The sequence below is a fragment of the Phocoena sinus genome, chromosome 11 (assembly GCF_008692025.1).
Source record: "Phocoena sinus isolate mPhoSin1 chromosome 11, mPhoSin1.pri, whole genome shotgun sequence".
Classification (NCBI taxonomy): domain Eukaryota; kingdom Metazoa; phylum Chordata; class Mammalia; order Artiodactyla; family Phocoenidae; genus Phocoena; species Phocoena sinus.
The window spans coordinates 36,042,515-36,059,685 of NC_045773.1; the positions used below are offsets into that span (position 1 = coordinate 36,042,515).

At 39.6% G+C, this 17,171-nt stretch overlaps 1 protein-coding gene across 2 annotated transcripts in view; it reads left to right on the forward strand.

Annotated features, from left to right (window-relative positions):
* The window catches only part of SFMBT1 (Scm like with four mbt domains 1), a 133,851-nt gene that overhangs the window by 110,575 nt on the left and 6,105 nt on the right, over positions 1–17,171 (forward strand). For both annotated transcript variants that reach the window (XM_032650307.1, XM_032650306.1), the window contains 8 exons: positions 1,832–1,914; positions 4,272–4,398; positions 5,460–5,573; positions 7,544–7,586; positions 9,774–9,838; positions 12,058–12,197; positions 12,948–13,057; positions 14,123–14,298. In XM_032650307.1, coding sequence (XP_032506198.1) covers positions 1,832–1,914; positions 4,272–4,398; positions 5,460–5,573; positions 7,544–7,586; positions 9,774–9,838; positions 12,058–12,197; positions 12,948–13,057; positions 14,123–14,298 — 858 coding nt within the window. The remainder of the gene's footprint in view (positions 1–1,831; positions 1,915–4,271; positions 4,399–5,459; positions 5,574–7,543; positions 7,587–9,773; positions 9,839–12,057; positions 12,198–12,947; positions 13,058–14,122; positions 14,299–17,171) is intronic.

Below are 17,171 nucleotides of genomic sequence, written 5' to 3' on the forward strand. Positions count from 1 at the left end.
AACAGTGAGAGGCCCGCATACTGGAAAAAAAAAAAAAAAAAAGAAACCTAGTAAATAAAGTATGTCCTACTACCTTGATAAATATCTTCATAACATCCTGGGGTTCCATGCAGCTTCCTTAGTTCATTCCATCTGTGTCTGCTGGGAGGCAACAGGGGTGAGGGTAGGATGCAATGAGTGTTGGGAGCTGATTTATGAGAAGAGGCCTTAGAGCCAGAGTTAGGAGGTAGATTACTGATTTTTATGTTTCTGGGCCTCCTCTTAGAGGGAGACTCTTTGGACCTCAGAGGGAGATTTATGGTCAAAAGTAGAACTCAGACTGTAAGTAGGAAGGTAGCAACTCATTTTCCTCATGTTTGCAACTTTGCAAAATTTAATCTTTGACCCTTTAATCAAGGTTACTAAATATGACTTATTTGAGCTGAAATTTTAGGTATTTTTTTAACTTAGAGTATCTGGAAGTGTAAGGTGTTTATCTGATTTTTATGTCAGCAAATCAGATTATTTGACTGGCTGTGTATATACTTTATTGGTAAGCTCTTGGTAAAACATAGCTTCACTTTCTAAATGGTGATTGCTGGAACACTGGGCTGGAAGTGCTCTTTTCTGTTAATAAGAGTCACAGACTCCGAACCTTTGTCTTCCGTTCAGCCTTCATTCATCCATCAAACATTTTGTGGAATGTTTGCTTTGAGCCAGGCATTGGACTAGTCACGGGGGAAACAAAAGTGAGAATGGCAGTAAATAGGGGAAAACCATAACAACCCCCCAGGTTCTCCCTCATCAGTGAACAGACAGTGGAAGTGCCTGCCTGGTGGTGATGGTTGGGGGGACATACGTACAGGAGCAAGTTCTTGCTTTGCAGGAATGCTCTGAACATCCCAAGTTCCTTATCTTGCCCGCTGCCGTTACATGAGAAGAAAAAAAAATTAAAGATATCACCTCTCTCAGCATTGTTGTAGACAACTCAGCTGTCTTTGTAAATATCAGTAGAAGGAAAGTAGTAGATTATGTAATTTAAAATGGTAGTTAATTTACTGTCAGGAATTGAGGGGGAGGCAGAGAGAACATGGTGCCACTCTGAGGTGGGCAGAGGAGGTGACTGCAGGGGCTGTTTGGCTGTAGGCTGGTGTGCTCTTGAGTAGCTTGCTCTGTGCCTGTGGGAAATTGAGCTCTGGGGAGCGGAGGTGAGCTCAGACACGGCGAGGCAGCCAGACTCAGTCCAGCTCCTTGCACAGAGCCGGTGCCATCAGGGTGTCAGGTTAGAGGGGCTTCTGCCAAGAACCTGTAGACTTAAGCGGGGAATTAAGCTCAGCTTTTTTCCTGAAATGAATTCATGATTCAGCTTATAGAGCACTGAGATTCTATAGAACACGAATCTGAAACCTGTGCTGGGAATATTAGTAGTTGCTAAGACATGTTTAAGGGAATAGCTTTACGAAAGAAAAAAGTCTTCACCGATTAGATAGTGCTGTAGGTTGCTCTTTTCCTTTAGACCCTGGGTCTCTCTCCTTTAGAGATGGGATTTATTAGCACAAATCAAATTCAGTCATAACTGTCTTAAATTCTTTTGGTAAACTGTCAGCAACTAATCATATAAAATATTGTTCAAATAAATGCCTAATTTGAAGTGTGAGTTTAAAAATTTATCCAGAGTTGCTCTATTTTATAAAATTAATACTTTGGATTTAATAGGGTGTTATTTCCCCTCTCTAAAATGATCAAAGTCCTCAAATTAGCAAAATTAGAAGTTGTGGGTGGACACCTGGCAGAGTGGCAAAGCCAGGCAGGCATGTGAGGTGTGAATCATTGCTCTTTTGTCCCTACCTAGGCTACCCAGGCCAGGACTTTGATTGGGCCGACTACCTCAAACAGTGTGGTGCTGAAGCTGCTCCCCAGAGGTGCTTCCCTCCGGTGAGAATCCTGTCCCCTCAGGGCCACTGCTTCGGGGCTGCTGGGGACTGCTGTGCTTCCCTTGCTGTAATGATGTTTACTCTGAAGCCAGTTCTCTCATGCAACCCCAAAACGCCTCTTGTTGATTGTAATAAAATGGTCCAAGGAAAATTTCATTTGCTGCGGAAGTTAATTTGTTAATTTAATTAGCTTAACAGTTTATCAATTTGGTTTTTTTTATTAGCTGAAATCATGTGAATTTAAAATTTTAGTTTATGATTAGTTTTGATGGTCCATTAATATGAAAAAATGTCGAAATATTAAGGAGAGAAAATTATTAAACTTATTTATGGTTTACAGAGCCAAACAGCAATAAAAAGCTTAGAACATAAAACAACAGTTTCCTGCTCTGTCCCTTTCCATGGCTTCCCTTCCCAGAAGTATTCACTTCCTATTCTTCTCACTGTTTGTTATTCTCATATTTATACTTCCTCACTTATAATTCGCTGCTATCTTTTGAGTTAATTTTAGATGTGTCTCTCAATTCTGTATTACAGTAAGTGAGTAATCTAGCTATTTTACCTTACCTTTCTCCTCTGTCTTACCTATCTGCTCTTCCTATTAGAGTGATATTACAATTCTCGGTTAAGTCTGAATTTGAGTATTTACATTATCATGGGCATTTAGGTGTTACTCACAGATTAGCAGTGTAGTATTTTACGATTATTTTCTTCTTTTATTTGTCCTCAAGTTAATAATCGCTTTGTTTTTCATAGCCTAGTTTTCTTTGCTTATAATACTAGTTCTTCCCACACCTTCCAGTAGATTCTCAAAACTATTAGCGTATCAGGAAATCTGTCATGTCTAATATATATTTTTTAGAGACACCCCTCTTAGCAACCTCTTTTTAGACAGGTTACTGTCTTGGCTTGCCATGTAGTTTTAATTCTGGAAACTGCTCTGCTGTGTCACCCAAGGAATTGCCTCTCCTTCTTCTTAGGACTTGGGATTCCAGTTTTATATATCTCATGGCCTCTTCTTTTTTGGTTTACTCCCTTGTTTTGATGGAGCCTGTCTCTCAGTAGCTTCCTGAAATGGGATGCAAGAGATGTAAGTGTTAGTAGACTTTTGGTGTTTGAAAATATGTTCACTCTACTAACTTGACTGATCGTTTGGCTCAATGTGGAATTTTAGAATGCAAGTTATTTCACTTTAGAATTTTGAAAACCTCAGTTGTTTTCTACCTTATAGTGTTGGTATTGAGAAGTTGAAAGCCATTCTTATTCTTGATCTTTCATATATGACCTGCCCTTTTCTCTATCCCTGGAAAGTTATAGAATCTCTTTTGTCACTCCCTTTCAGTGTCAAGCTATGGCTTGGCCTGTCTTCACCCATGTGCTGGGGCGTGGAGAGCACATTCTCTCTGGAAACTTGCGCCTCTCTGTGCTGGGAAGTTCCCTTGGATCTCTTCTTTGATTTCCTTTTCTTTTTCTCTCTTCTCCTTCTGGAATTCTCATTTTGGTGGCCCTCTGGACCAGGCCTCCAATTTTGCCGCACCCTCCCCACCCCCACCGCTTTTCCTGTTTCTTAGGGGTTTTTTTTTTTGCTTTGCTTGCTGGAAGATTTCCTAAACTTTATCTTTCAACCCTTATTTTGAGTTTTTAATTTTTGATATCACATTTTTAATTTTTAAAAACTATTTCTGAATATTTTTAATAACATACTGTTCTTATTTTAAAGATGCAATAGTTTTTCTCATCTTTCAGAGGATGTTAATTACCCCCACCTTTTGTGAGTTTTCTTCTTACATAATCTTTTTTCTCCAAGTTGCTTGTTTTATCTGTTTTGGTCTCTAGTTTTCATACGTTTAGATATCTGGTAATTCCTTGGTGGAATTTGCTTGCTTATATTTAAGAAATGGGAGACTAAAAGAAAAAGCTGATTGGAAGCTCTGAGCATGTGGGTGGGGCTTGTCAACCTTGAACTTCCCTATTGGGTAAAATCTGTCTGGCCATTTGTTGGGGAAACCTAAATCCATGTCTTTATGTGTTCCTTCTTGTGCTTCATATTGCCACAAGAAGTCTCTTCCATTTGCTCTCATGGAGGGTAGTAGCAGGGACTGGGCCTCAGCATTCCACATGCTAATCTCTGTTCTGGACAGCATGCATGCCCTCAATAGTTCCTGTGTCCTCCTGCCCAGGGATCTGTTGTTTTACCCTCTGGAGGATAAATCTTATCTTCTGTAGGGAGGGAAAGGGACAGTTACCCTGGGGTGTGGAATGGAGGAGTTGCTCTAGGATTAACTGTTACTTGGAAAGTTCTCTCAGATGAGCACGTGAGTTAATACTGAGTATGTATTTGATTAATTTATCTTCTAGTCAATTTCTGAGCACGAATTTAAGGAGAACATGAAGCTTGAGGCAGTGAACCCTCTTCTCCCTGAAGAAGTGTGCGTTGCCACCATTACTGCAGTGAGAGGCTCCTACCTGTGGCTCCAGTTGGAGGGTAAGCATCAACACCCCTGAGAAGCCTTCGTCTGACCACTCTTCTTTGCCTTCCTGTTTACCCCTGTAATGTGGCTTGTTAAACTTAATTGATTAGCTAAATAGGGGTCTTGTTCAGAGACTTCTAATTTGTAATGTAAGACTCTGAGCTAAAAATTCATCCTCCTGTCCTTGACCTTCAAATTTTAGGAAATGAATATGAATAAAAGCCTTCACTTATATGGCCCCCTGTTTTCTTGAACAGGAAAATACAAGTTAAATAGCATATATTTTGATGTGACCAAAATACATGAGCATGAGCATTAGTAACTAGCTTATTCAAGAGATTATATTTTGGTTGCCCCCAACCAGTAGAACCAAAAAGTATGTAAAATTGAAAAGATATATTATGCTAAAAGTAATATTCAGTGATGGGACAGGTTTGTGGACAGAAAGTAGTATGCGAGTACTCAGCACTACAGCTAACTATGCCTGGGTTTCTTTTTTTTCACTGCTGAGTAGTCAGACTCGGTCCTTACTGTTGTTCCCAGTTTGTAGAATCGGCCTTTAACATAGGTGTCAAGGACAGTATTGGATGTACATGTTTATGCAACCCCTGCTGAGCAACTTTGTTTACATCACTTTCTGACTTGAGCCCACCAATCTAACTTCTGGCTTGTTTCTGAGTACCAGAAGTAATGTTTTTATTGAGTAGAACTATAACGTTTGCCTTTTATTTTCCAGTTATTTCATGGAATTGACGACCATATTTGTCAACCACCTGAATGATATTACTGGTAGTTCTAGGTGCTTATTTGCTATTCCCTAACTAAGGGTGACCCTGTACATTGACTACCTGTTTTGGTCTTTATACAGTTACGCTTGGGGGACAGTTTGCTTTTTCTCTTAATGTTTGTCACACATGAAAAAGTATGACTTCTGTGTAAAGGGAACTTGCTTAAGAGACTTTGTGTCTGTATTATTGCAACAGTAGAACACTGTCTCCTAGAACATTGTCTAGAAAGTAGTTTATGAAGAAAGCTATTTAATAGTCTTTTAAAAAATTTTTTTAAATCTAAACAGGTTCTAAGAAACCCATACCTGAATTTATTGTGAATGTGGAATCCATGGATATATTTCCTTTGGGCTGGTGTGAAACCAATGGCCATCCCCTCAGCACTCCTTGCCGAGCACGAGGTAGCTGTCTATTTCTGGGTTAAAGGATTGATTGTTAAATAATTTGCTGTGTGGCTGTTACCAAGTAGGATGAATCTGGACATTTCAGAGAAAAATAAAATGATATTCTGGTTATCCGTTTCTGCATAGGAAATCATTCATTGCAACAAAACATTTATTATCTCACATTTTCTGTAGGTCAGGAATCTGACGCAACTTAGCTGGGACCTCTGGATCCGAGTCTCTGGTGAGGCTGCATTCAGGGTCTCAGCAGGGCTCTTGTCATCTCAAGTCCCAACTGGGGGAGGATCTGCTCCCAAGTTTACTCAGATGGTTGTGGGCAGGAATTCATTTCCTTGTGGGCTGTTGGACTGAGGGCCTCAGTTCCTTGTTGACTGTCAGTTGGAGGCTTCCCTCAGTTTCTTGTCATGTGGGCCACTTTGTGGGGGAGCTCACAGCACAGGAGTTGGCTTCCATCAGAGCCAGCAAGCAAGAGAGTGAGAGATTGAGCAAGACACAAGTCCCCTAATCCTAAAGTGACCCCCTCAACTTTAAAAACAGCTTTATTGAGAGGTATTTATATACCATAAAATTTGCTCCTTTAAAGTACAGTTGACCCTTGAACAGTGTGGGTTTGAACTGTGTGGGTCTACTTGTATGTGGATTTGTTTCAATAAATATGTACTACAGTACTACATGACCCCTGGATGGTTGAATCTGCGGATGCAGTACTGCACATATGGAGGGTGGAATGTAAAGTTATACATGGATCTTCGATTGCTTGGGGGTTGGCACTCCAACCCCTGCATGGTTCAAGGGTCACCTATATTTAAAACCTAGTTCTGAGGGCTTGCCTGGTGGTGCAGTGGTTGAGAGTCTGCCTGCCGATGCACGAGATGCGGGTTCGTGCCCTGGTCCAGGAAGATCCCACATGCCACGGAGCGGCTGGGCCCGTGAGCCATGGCCGCTGAGCCTGTGCGTCCGGAGCCTGTGCTCCGCAACGGAAGAGGCCACAGCAATGAGAGGCCCGCGTACCGAAAAAAAAGAAAAAAAAAAACAAAAAACCTAGTTCTGTGTTTTTTAAACTAGCAAGTACTATAAGTATTGCTATGTCTTTATACAGAAACCAAAAATAATATTTTTAAGCCTCCCTGGGACAGCCAACTTCTATGAATATTTTCTGGGGGGGAATAAAATGGTGTAGCTGCTTTGGAAAACAATCTGGCAGTTCCTCGAAGTGTTAAATATAGAGCTATGTACTCATGAGAAATGAAAACATATATCCACATAAAAATTTGTACACAAATGTACATAGTGGAACCAATCCAAATGTCCATCAACTGATGCACAGATAAACAAATGTGGGATCTCCACACCATGGAATAGTATTCAGAAATATAAAGGAATGAGGTGTTAGCACACACCACAACTTGGATGAACTCTGAGAACATTATGCTAAGTAAAAGAAGCCAGTCACAAATCATACATGTTGTATGATTCCATTTATGATATAACAAGCAAATCTAGAGAGAGGAAAAGTAGATTAGTAGTTACCTAGGGCTCGGGGGTGGTTAAGTGGAGAGGTGATTGCTAAGGGGTACCGAGTCTTTTTTTGAGATGATAAAAATATTCTCAAATTGACTGTGGTAATAATTGCCCAACTATGTGAATACACTAAAGACCAGTGAACTGCGTATGGTTGTCCCTCCATATATGTGGGGGATTGGTTCTGGGACCTGCCATGGATACCAACATCTGCAGATGCACAGGTCCCATAGTTGGCCCTCTGTCTCTGCGGTTTTGTATCTGAGGAATCAACTAACTGCAGACTGTGTAGTACTACAGTATTTACTGTTGAAAAAAATCCACATATACTCAGACCCATGTTGTTCAAAGGCCAGCTGTAAGCTAAAGTTAGCTTAATGCATATGTAACTTTTCCTTTGTCTTTTTATTTTTCTTGACATTTATATTTTTTTTTTCTTTGTACAGTACACAAACAGAGGAAAGTTGCAGTGGTTCAACCAGAAAAACAGTAAGTGATAGTATGTTTGAATAGTTGACATTTGAAAGTTAGATATCTAGAAGAAGAAATAACTATTTCAGAGAGTATATCTCCTCATATATTGTTTTCTCAGATGGAAGCATAATCCTTTAATCCAGCTTTTGATAGTTTATATACTTCTCCTTACAATATGAGCATTTCCTAAAGTGGCATTATATATATTAAAGGGTACAATGCATTCTCAAGATGTTCCCCAAATTGAATTTTCTTTGGCTTTTAGACCCTGAAGACATTTGAATAAGAGAGGAAATAGAGTCTCTATGCTGGTATTTGTTAAGGAAAACAAAAAATTTTTAATCAGGTTATGATTTGTCACAGTGAAAAGAACTTGAGGAAGAAAACAACTCTACAAGAAAAGTCACACTCAGAGGAGTGCTTCTGTCTCCCATTAAGAAGCCCTTTGGGACTTCTCTGGTGGTCCAGTGGTTAAGACTCTGCACTCCCAATGCAAGGGACCCGGTTTCGATCCCTAGTCAGGGAACTAGATCCCACATGCCACAACAAAGATCCCGCACGTGGCAACGAAGATCCCACGTGCTGCAACTAAGACCCGGTGCAGCCAAGTAAATAAACAAATAAATATTTTTTAAAAAAAAGCCCTTTGTAGCATTCCTTCATACACACTGTTGAAAAGCAAAGAATTAGTGGTGCCTTTAAAATACAAGGGATTCTGTGTGCATGTATATTTTTTAAAATTGGGTTTTCAATTCTGTCTTAGCTCAGGCTGCCAGAACAAAATACCAGAGACTGGTGGCTTAAACAACAGAAATGTATTTCTCACAGTTCTGGAGGCTGGAAGTCTAAGATCAGGTACCAGCCTGATTTGGTTCCTGGTCAAGGCTCTCTTCCTAGCTTGCAGATAGCCATCTTCACGCTGTGTCCTCACATGGCAGGAGCAAGGAGGAAGGGAGTTCTTTCTTTCTTGTTCTTCTTATGAGGCCACTGATCCTATTGGGTTAGAGCCCCACCCTTATTTACTGCCTAAAAGGCCTATGTCCAAACACACTCACATGGGGTGGGGGTGGAATTAGGGCTTCAACTTATGAATTTAGGAGAACACAGTTCAGTCAGTCTGTAGCAAATTCTGTATAATTTATAGCTGCTTTCATGGCTATGTGAGTAATAAAACAATTTCTCTCCAATTGTGGTGGAGAGAAAGGCTGCAGCATTCTAACCCAGCTAGAGGACTGAGAAAGCAATGACAAAAAAACTGGCTTTGGATTTTTCCTTGACTTAGTCATCAAGACTGTTCCAAAGGTTTAGTGAGGAAGTATTCTGAAAAGATAAATTAGCCTTTTTCAGTGATTGCTGCATATGGTGTAATTCTGTTTTTGTAATTTGTCTTTAATTTTGAAACTGATAGAAGGAAACAGACCCTATATAAAAATGCTTCTGTTCTTCATCTATTAAAAAAACAAGTACAGGTCTTCCTCGATTTATAATGGGATTATGTCCCAATAAACCCACCTTAAGTTGAAAATATCATAAGTTGAAAGTGCATTTAACACACCTAACCTACCAAACATCGTAGCTTAGCCTACCTTAAATGTGCTCAGGACACTTATACATTAACCTTCAGTTGGGCAAAATCATCTACCACAAAGAATACTCACGTGATTTATTGACTACTGTATTGAAAGCAGAAAACAGAAAGGTTGTAAGTGTATTGATTGTTTACCCTGTGATCTCCTGCCTGACTGGGTTGCTACCCAGGAACATGGATTGTACCGCATATCACTAGCCAGGGAAAAGATCAAAATTCAAAGTATGGTTTCTGCTGAATGCATATTGCTCTTGCACCATCGTTAAGTGGAAATATCGTTAAGTCGAACCACTGTAAATTGGGGACCATCTGTAGTTTACTTGCAGTTTAAGAATCCAACAAGGAATTCTATAATTTGTTGCTCACATGAATGCAAGTTCATTGGAACATGCAGTATCACAGTACTGTCTACAGACTGTTGTCCCCTTAGAACATGTCCATGGTTTTTAAAACAATTGCTGTTTCTAAAAAAAGTACAATTGAGGAAGCACCTTTTGTTACCAATTTTGCAATCTGCCACATTTGTTTTCTTCTTAGATTTGAAGGAAACTAATCCTCACATTTTACTGACCTTAGGAATTATCTCATTATTTTGTTGTGTTTTCTTGATGCAGAATACCATCCTCAAGGACTGTCCATGAGGGTCTGAAGAATCAGGAGCTGAGCTCCACAGACTCAGGTATAAGTGCATGCAATCTTAGGGAAAAGATGACCTTTAGCTTCCTTTAATGGACTATATCTAAAAATAACTTATTAAACAATACCTTTGATTTATGGGATGTAGCTTTATAGAGGGGTCTCTTAATTGTGATTTTAAAGAGTTATAATTGTCTAAGATATATTTAGTTTAATAATTATCTTTAGGCTGGTATTTCTGTCCATTATAAATGGACATTATAATATTTTAGCCATTATTTACTGATCACTTGTCAGTGTTAAAGGCTCTGGAGGTCAATATATCATCCCTGAGTTTAAATAAAGAAACTTAGGCTTTTCAGATCATGCTCTTTTTTTAAACTGGGTGGTTGAGAGATAGATATTTATTCTTCTTTAAAACCTTTTTATGATATACACACTTTGTATATATATTTTACAATTTAAAAAAACAAAAACAAAAAACACTGAAAAACAGATTGTTCCAGAGGCAATGCCTGATAAATTAGACAAGGATCCTTGCTGGAGCCCCAAGCCTTTTGACCAGGGCTCCTTGGAACTACTCTTGACACCACTTTGCTGGTTGTATAATGCTTAGCATCTTAGCTCTGTGTGTTTTAGCACAGATTAGGCATTTGGGTGGTATTTAGTAAATGCCTAGAAAAGAAAGGAAACCAAAGCTCAAAGAGGTCACACAGCTTACAGTAGAAGGGTCAGAAATGGAACTCAAATTTTTCTCAAGTTCAAAACCTGCACTTTTGTCTCTTCTACCCACTGCCTTTTCATAACATCATTTATACATAGAGGATCAGGGCTGCGTGAGTCCTTATTTTTGACATGTTACTGACCGTTCTAATGCCTACTAAAACTAAAGAATTAAGACATTAATATCTCATGTGACCACAGCCAAAATGTGTTTGCTTTGGGTTTTGTCATATGTCAAGTTACCTTGGAAACAGAGCCTGAGACTCTGATATTTGCATGCAGGAGTTTCATTGGGGAGTGCTTTTTGAAACACTCCTGGGAAGGGTAAAGGATGCAGGACTGGGCAGAGGGAGAAGTTGAGTCACAGTGCAGTTGTAACAGAAGTCTCTTCCAGTCCCACAGGGAGCCTTGGAGCTGGTATAGCCACTGAGTGTCCCTCAGTGGTGTGTCCCTAGAGGTGTGGTGGCCACACCCTTGTACTCCCTCCTTGGTCAGTTATTGGAAGTGAGCTGCTTCTCCCTCTCCACCTCACAAAGGGTGGGACCTTGGGCAAGGTAGCTCTCTCCTACTGAGGGACAGTTCTGGACTGAGAGATATTCCAGGATAGACCCACAACTGAGAGCTGTAAACTCCCAACATTCCCAGCAGCAGGGAGCATCCCCTGAGGGGATCTGGGTGACAGAGTTCAAATGGAGAAGTGGGCACCGACATGCTGACCACTGTGGTAAGACTGGGTTCTTAATTAGAGAATGAACACTATGTACTTCAGGGTGCTATCAACACTGGGCAGTGTACACGCTCGTTTCCTTTTGATTAACAGGGCAGTGTCCATCAGAAGAGCTTTCTTTGCTTTATATGAAAATGGAAAATGTTTTAGTGTCCTTGAATTTTTTTACATTTAGTAGCTGAATTGCCAACTACTCATATGAGGGAATTAAAAAAACCTTATATTGGAGTACAGTATTCATACAGAAAAATAGTTGAAGAGAAGGGTCTCTAGGCCTAGTTATACCCCGTAATACCTAAAGAATTTAGAGATGTGGCCACAGAATGCTTTTATCCCTCTGAGGAATCACAGTGATGGGTGGGCTCCCACATCACCAAACGCTACCAGCATACTAGTTTGGTAGTTTTAAGGGGACAAACTGTAGTTCTGGATAATATTCACCATCACTGTCTAGAAATATTCTAGAATCGATTGTTGAGTCATTGATCTTCAGGAATCATCATGAGTTCTTGAAGTAAATCCTCCACTTCCTGTAGTGATAGATGCGTGGGGCTCTGGAACAATGTTGCATTAACCAGGAGTTAATCTGCAGTAAGGATGTTGTTGATCTCAGCAGAGTGATAGCTCTGTAATAGACTTGTTGTAAGTATAAGGTATTTCACACTCAGACAGTATGTTAAACTCCAAAATAAGTTAAGTCCTGACTGTATGTAATGGTGGATATGCTGGGTTTTTTCTTCAGTAATTCAGCTTTGGAAACATAGGGTAGAAAACTATTCTGTTCTGAATATTTGTTTCTCTTCATTTCTCAGTTATGATTAATGGAAAATATTGCTGTCCAAAGATATACTTCAACCACCGTTGCTTCTCAGGGCCATATCTTAACAAAGGAAGGATCGCTGAGCTGCCTCAGTGTGTGGGACCCGGGAATTGTGTCCTGGTCCTCAGAGAGGTAAGGTTCCTGCCTAGAGTAAAAGAATTTAAGAAATTTCACAGCAGTCTGGTAGACTCATTCAGACAAGGATCAGCGTGCTGTAGGTGTGACAACTCTAGGTTTTATCAAAAGTGACTCACTTTTCTCATGTATTGGACAGTGAACTAGGCACATAATTATTTTTGCTCCATAGGAAACATTCACCTAAGCAGTTCTTCACGTGGCAGGTTCACCTCTGTCAGTGTAGAAAGGTCTTCTGTCAGAGACCACGTGAGGACCATGCAGGAGTGAACATGAGAGTAGTCTAAGCCTGAGAGGCTGTGTGGTATTAACCTGGGACCGTGATAGAACTACATACACATCTGCTGGACTTGAGCTTCCTAGGCAGGGTGCTGCACTGTGGGTAAGAGATGTGAGGGTTCCAAACCTATCAGCCCTTAGGGTGGTGAGGCTGTGTCTGGGGAGGCCGGAGCTTCTGTGTGTACCATGACTAGGAAGGGATTTGGAAGCAAATGCTAGAGTAATTTTAAATTTGTGGTGCCTATTTCTTCCTGACCATAATGTTTAGAATATTTAAGAGGGTCTCATTACTGTCTTATTTGCAACATTGGTCAACTGTCATATCTTCAGTATTATTATTTTGTTAATGTTTGTCAATTAATATGACTAGAATTAATCACCTAGGTGACATTCTAGGGAATAGCAAGGTTCTAATCATCTGCTTTTCTCCTCCCCAACCCATATTTCTGCTTTAAAAATGGAGCACAGGTCCTCACTTTACTGATCAATGCAGCCTATAAACCCAGTCGTGTCCTTCGGGAGCTGCAGCTGGACAAAGACTCTGTGTGGCATGGATGTGGAGAAGTCCTCAAGGCCAAGTGAGTAGGCTTCCCTGCCCTTTATTCTTTTTTTTTTGGCTGCATTAGGGGTCTTCGTTGCTGCATGCGGGCTTTCTCTAGTTGTGGCTAGCAGGGGCTACTCTTTGTTGCGGTGCGTGGGCTTTGCATCGTGGTGGCTTCTCTTGTTGCAGAGCACAGGCTCTAGGCGCACAGGCTTCAGTAGTTGTGGCTTGTGGGCTCAGTAGTTGTGGCTTGTGGGCTCCAGAGTGCAGGCTCAGTAGTTGTGGCGCACAGGCTTAGTAGCTCCGAGGCATATGGGATCTTCCCGGACCAGGGCTTGAACCTGTGTCCCCTGCATTGGCAGGCAGATTCTTAACCACTGTGCCACCAGGGAAGCCCCCCCTGCCCTTTATTCTTAATCATGGTTAACAGGTCACAGAATTGATTCTTCCATGGATAATATTAGGGTACTTACGTTCCCTTGGGCAGTGCTTCTTCAACTATTTGTGGTAAAGGACCAGGTTTGTTTTCTTATTTAAGTTGCTATCCTATTATACTTTTATAAAATATGGTAAAAATGAGTTACAAAAATATGGAATTCAAAAGACATACAATGCAGGAACAGCTTTTTTGTTACTAGATTTAAGAGCCATAAAATTACTTTTGCAAGTTACTGTGAAAGTTTATAAAACATTTGGTCTTGTTTTCTGACCTCATCTTGTCATGGATGGGTAACAGTTGGCAGGTTATATTGGTCCGTGGACCATACTCGTGGAACCACTACTCTAGGGTCAAGGAAGACTTAATGAAAGTCACTGTTTTTTTAGTGGTTAGTGTAGAAGTTATTTGAAAACCTTAAACTTAGGAACAGAAAGCGGGGCCCTTACTTTGCTAATTTAAAAAGTCAGCTTTTAGTTGTCATAGCTTGCTAGATTATAAATTTAAGTACAATATAAATTCCTCATTGTTTTCAGAGTCCTCAAACTGTAAAGGACATAGAATATTCTAAGAAGCAAAAATATTTTGCAGGTCTGTTAATATACTTGATTTTTCTCTGTAATCACCATCCCAATAAACTTGGTATCTGATGTCTTCCAATGGCAGATACAAAGGAAAGAGTTACCGAGCTACTGTCGAGATAGTGAAAACAGCAGATCGGGTGACTGAATTCTGCCGGCAAACCTGTATCAAACTGGAGTGCTGTCCTAATCTCTTTGGTCCACGGATGGTTCTGGATAAGTGTTCAGAGAACTGCTCTGTACTTACAAAGACTAAATATAGTGAGTCAAGTTTTTTAAATTTGCTAACTGTAGCAGCTGACCATATCTCATATCCTAGAAGGTTTTTATTTTGCAGACATTCAGATATAGCAGAGGTATGCAAACTTTTTCTATAAAGGGCCAGATGATAATATTTTAGGCTACGGGTCATAGGATCTCTTTTGCATATTCTTTTTGTTTTGTTTTAATTTTTTAAAAGAACACTTTTAAAGATGTAAATACTATTTTTAGCTTGTGGGCCATACCAAAACAGGCCATGGGTCACATTTGGCCTACAGGCCCTAGTTTGCCAACCTTTATGTACAGAGTGTATATAAATTAACTGTTGCATCTAATAGGATATGGAATCTGTTTATACAGTCTGCATGTATTTATTACGGGTCCACTGTGTGCTGCCGCTGTTCTAGCACTGGGATACAAATGTAAAGAAAACAATTCCTTTCCTCATTGAGTTTACATCTTAATGTGAGAGATAGATAATAAACAAGTGAACAAATAGAGGGAAGTACTATGGAGAAAAATGAAGCAAAATAAGCAAAGTAGGAGAGTGAGGAAGGCTAGCAGGTGGGATGCTGTTCATACAGGTGGCCAAGGAAGTGAAGGAAGCAGGAGAGCTAGCTGTGCAGACATTGGGGTGAGAGTGCTGGGCAGGAGGCAGGAGTATGTCATAACAACACCTGCTGCCTCTCATTGCTTATCTTCTCTTTTGTGAAACGGCAAAAAAAAAAAAAAAGGCATTCAGAATGAAATGTTTAATTTGGAGTCTTGTCAAGGCATTGTTACCCAAACACAAAATTCTGATCCTACTTTTCCTTAAATCCCACAAGCCCTGATGTCACTTAAGAGAATTAATACAGAGGTGGATTTTACCTTGTCAAACTTGAAGATTTCTTTTAGGGGGTCTCTAATTTTGGGCCCCTTAAGCTTTATTATGCGTGCAAATTCTGAGGATCTTGTTAAAATAGAGGTTCTGGTTCATCATGCCTGTGGGTATCTGGGGCCTAAGTGTCTGCATTTCCAACAAGTTCCCAGATGCTGGTGATGCTGCTGATCCAAGGTCCATATTTAGCATGACAAGTTTTCTAATTAGTGTATGAATCACAAAATCATATGAGAGTATCTAACCTAGTTTCTACTTATATTTATTGGATTATAAACTCCTTAAGAGCAGGGTTTGTCTAACTTATTATTGTGTCAGATTCAGCACAGTAAATTGCAATGATTATTAGTGGCCAAGTGAAATGTACTGTTCATATAAGCACACGTATAAGTACACCAATTTGAGCCTTTGGATGTATGTGGATTATGTTATGCTTTTTGTCTTGAATTTATTTTTCACAATGATATAATTGAAATTAGCCTAGATTTTAGGACTCTTTATAATTTTTCCCAATTAGTAATTTGAATGATATCAAATGGATTTATATCCTTTAGTATTCATTTTTTGCAAAAAATTACATTATATTTTGATATTACTTTAATATGTAACTCAGAGCTAAACTATGTATATTTCATTTCTGGAATTGTCTCTATATTCTAAAATTTATATGAAAATACAAAGGACCTAAAATAGTCAAAACAATCCTGAAAAAGAAGAGTAAAGTTGGAGGGCTTACTCTATCTGACTTCAAGTTTTACCATAAACTATAGTAATCAAAAGTGGGGTATTGATGAAAGAATAGTCAAATAGAGTGATGGGACAGAATAGAGGGTCTAGAAATAGAGACAAACTTATATAGTTAAAGAATTTTCAACAAAAATGATAAATTTAATGGGAAAGGAATTTCTTTCAACAAATGGCACTGGTACAATTGGATATCCAAATCGAAAATGCAAAAACAGAGCTCCTTGGCTCCACCTCACTATATACAAAAATTTATTCAGGGTAATTAATCATAGACCTAATGTAAAAGCTAAACTATAAAGCTTCTAGAAGAGAACAAAAGAGGTATCCTGAAGATCTTGAGCTAGGCAAAGGTTACTTAGAGAGGACACAGAATTCACTAACCTGAAGGAAAAACTAATACATTAAACATTACCGAAATTAAAACTTTTGCTCTCGGGCTTCCCTGGTGGCACAGTGGTTGAGAGTCCGCCTGCCGATGCAGGGGACACGGGTTCGTGCCCCGGTCCGGGAAGATCCCACATGCCGCGGAGCGGCTGGGCCCGTGAGCCATGGCCGCTGAGCCTGTGCACCTGGAGCCTGTGCTCCGCAGCAGGAGAGGCCACAACAGTGAGAGGCCCGCGTACCGCAAAAAAAAAAAGTTTTGCTCTCTTAATAATACTACTTATAAAAAGGAAAAGACAATCCACAGTCTGGAGAAAATATTCCTGTTTATTTGTTTGTTTTGGCATCCCTGAGGGCGCACAGATGAGAAGATATTCTTAATACATATATCCAACAAAGAACTTGTCTGCCAGAATATATTGAAAACTCTCACAACTCAATAAAAAGAGGAGTTTTGAAACTAGAGAAAGCTGGTAGCTGTACAACATTGTGACTACACTAATACCACTAAATTGTACATTTTTGTATGTTTAGTTGTTTGTTATGTGACTTTTACCTCAATTTAAAAATAATAAAAAGAGAAACAAGATGATCTGGTATTCGATAGTGGTGATGGCTGCACAACAGTGTATTCATTCATAGTCTGTGTCTAAAGACTGCTGAATATGTACAAATGACGGATTTTATGTTATGTGAATTATATCTCAGTAAAAAAATTAAATAAACAGAGAAAACCATTTTAAAAAGTGAATAAAAGACTTGAATAAACGCTTCACCAAAAAAAGATACGCACATGGCCAATAAGTAAATGAAAATGTGCTCAGTAGCATTAGTTGTCAAGGAAGTGCAGATTTAAGCTATGATA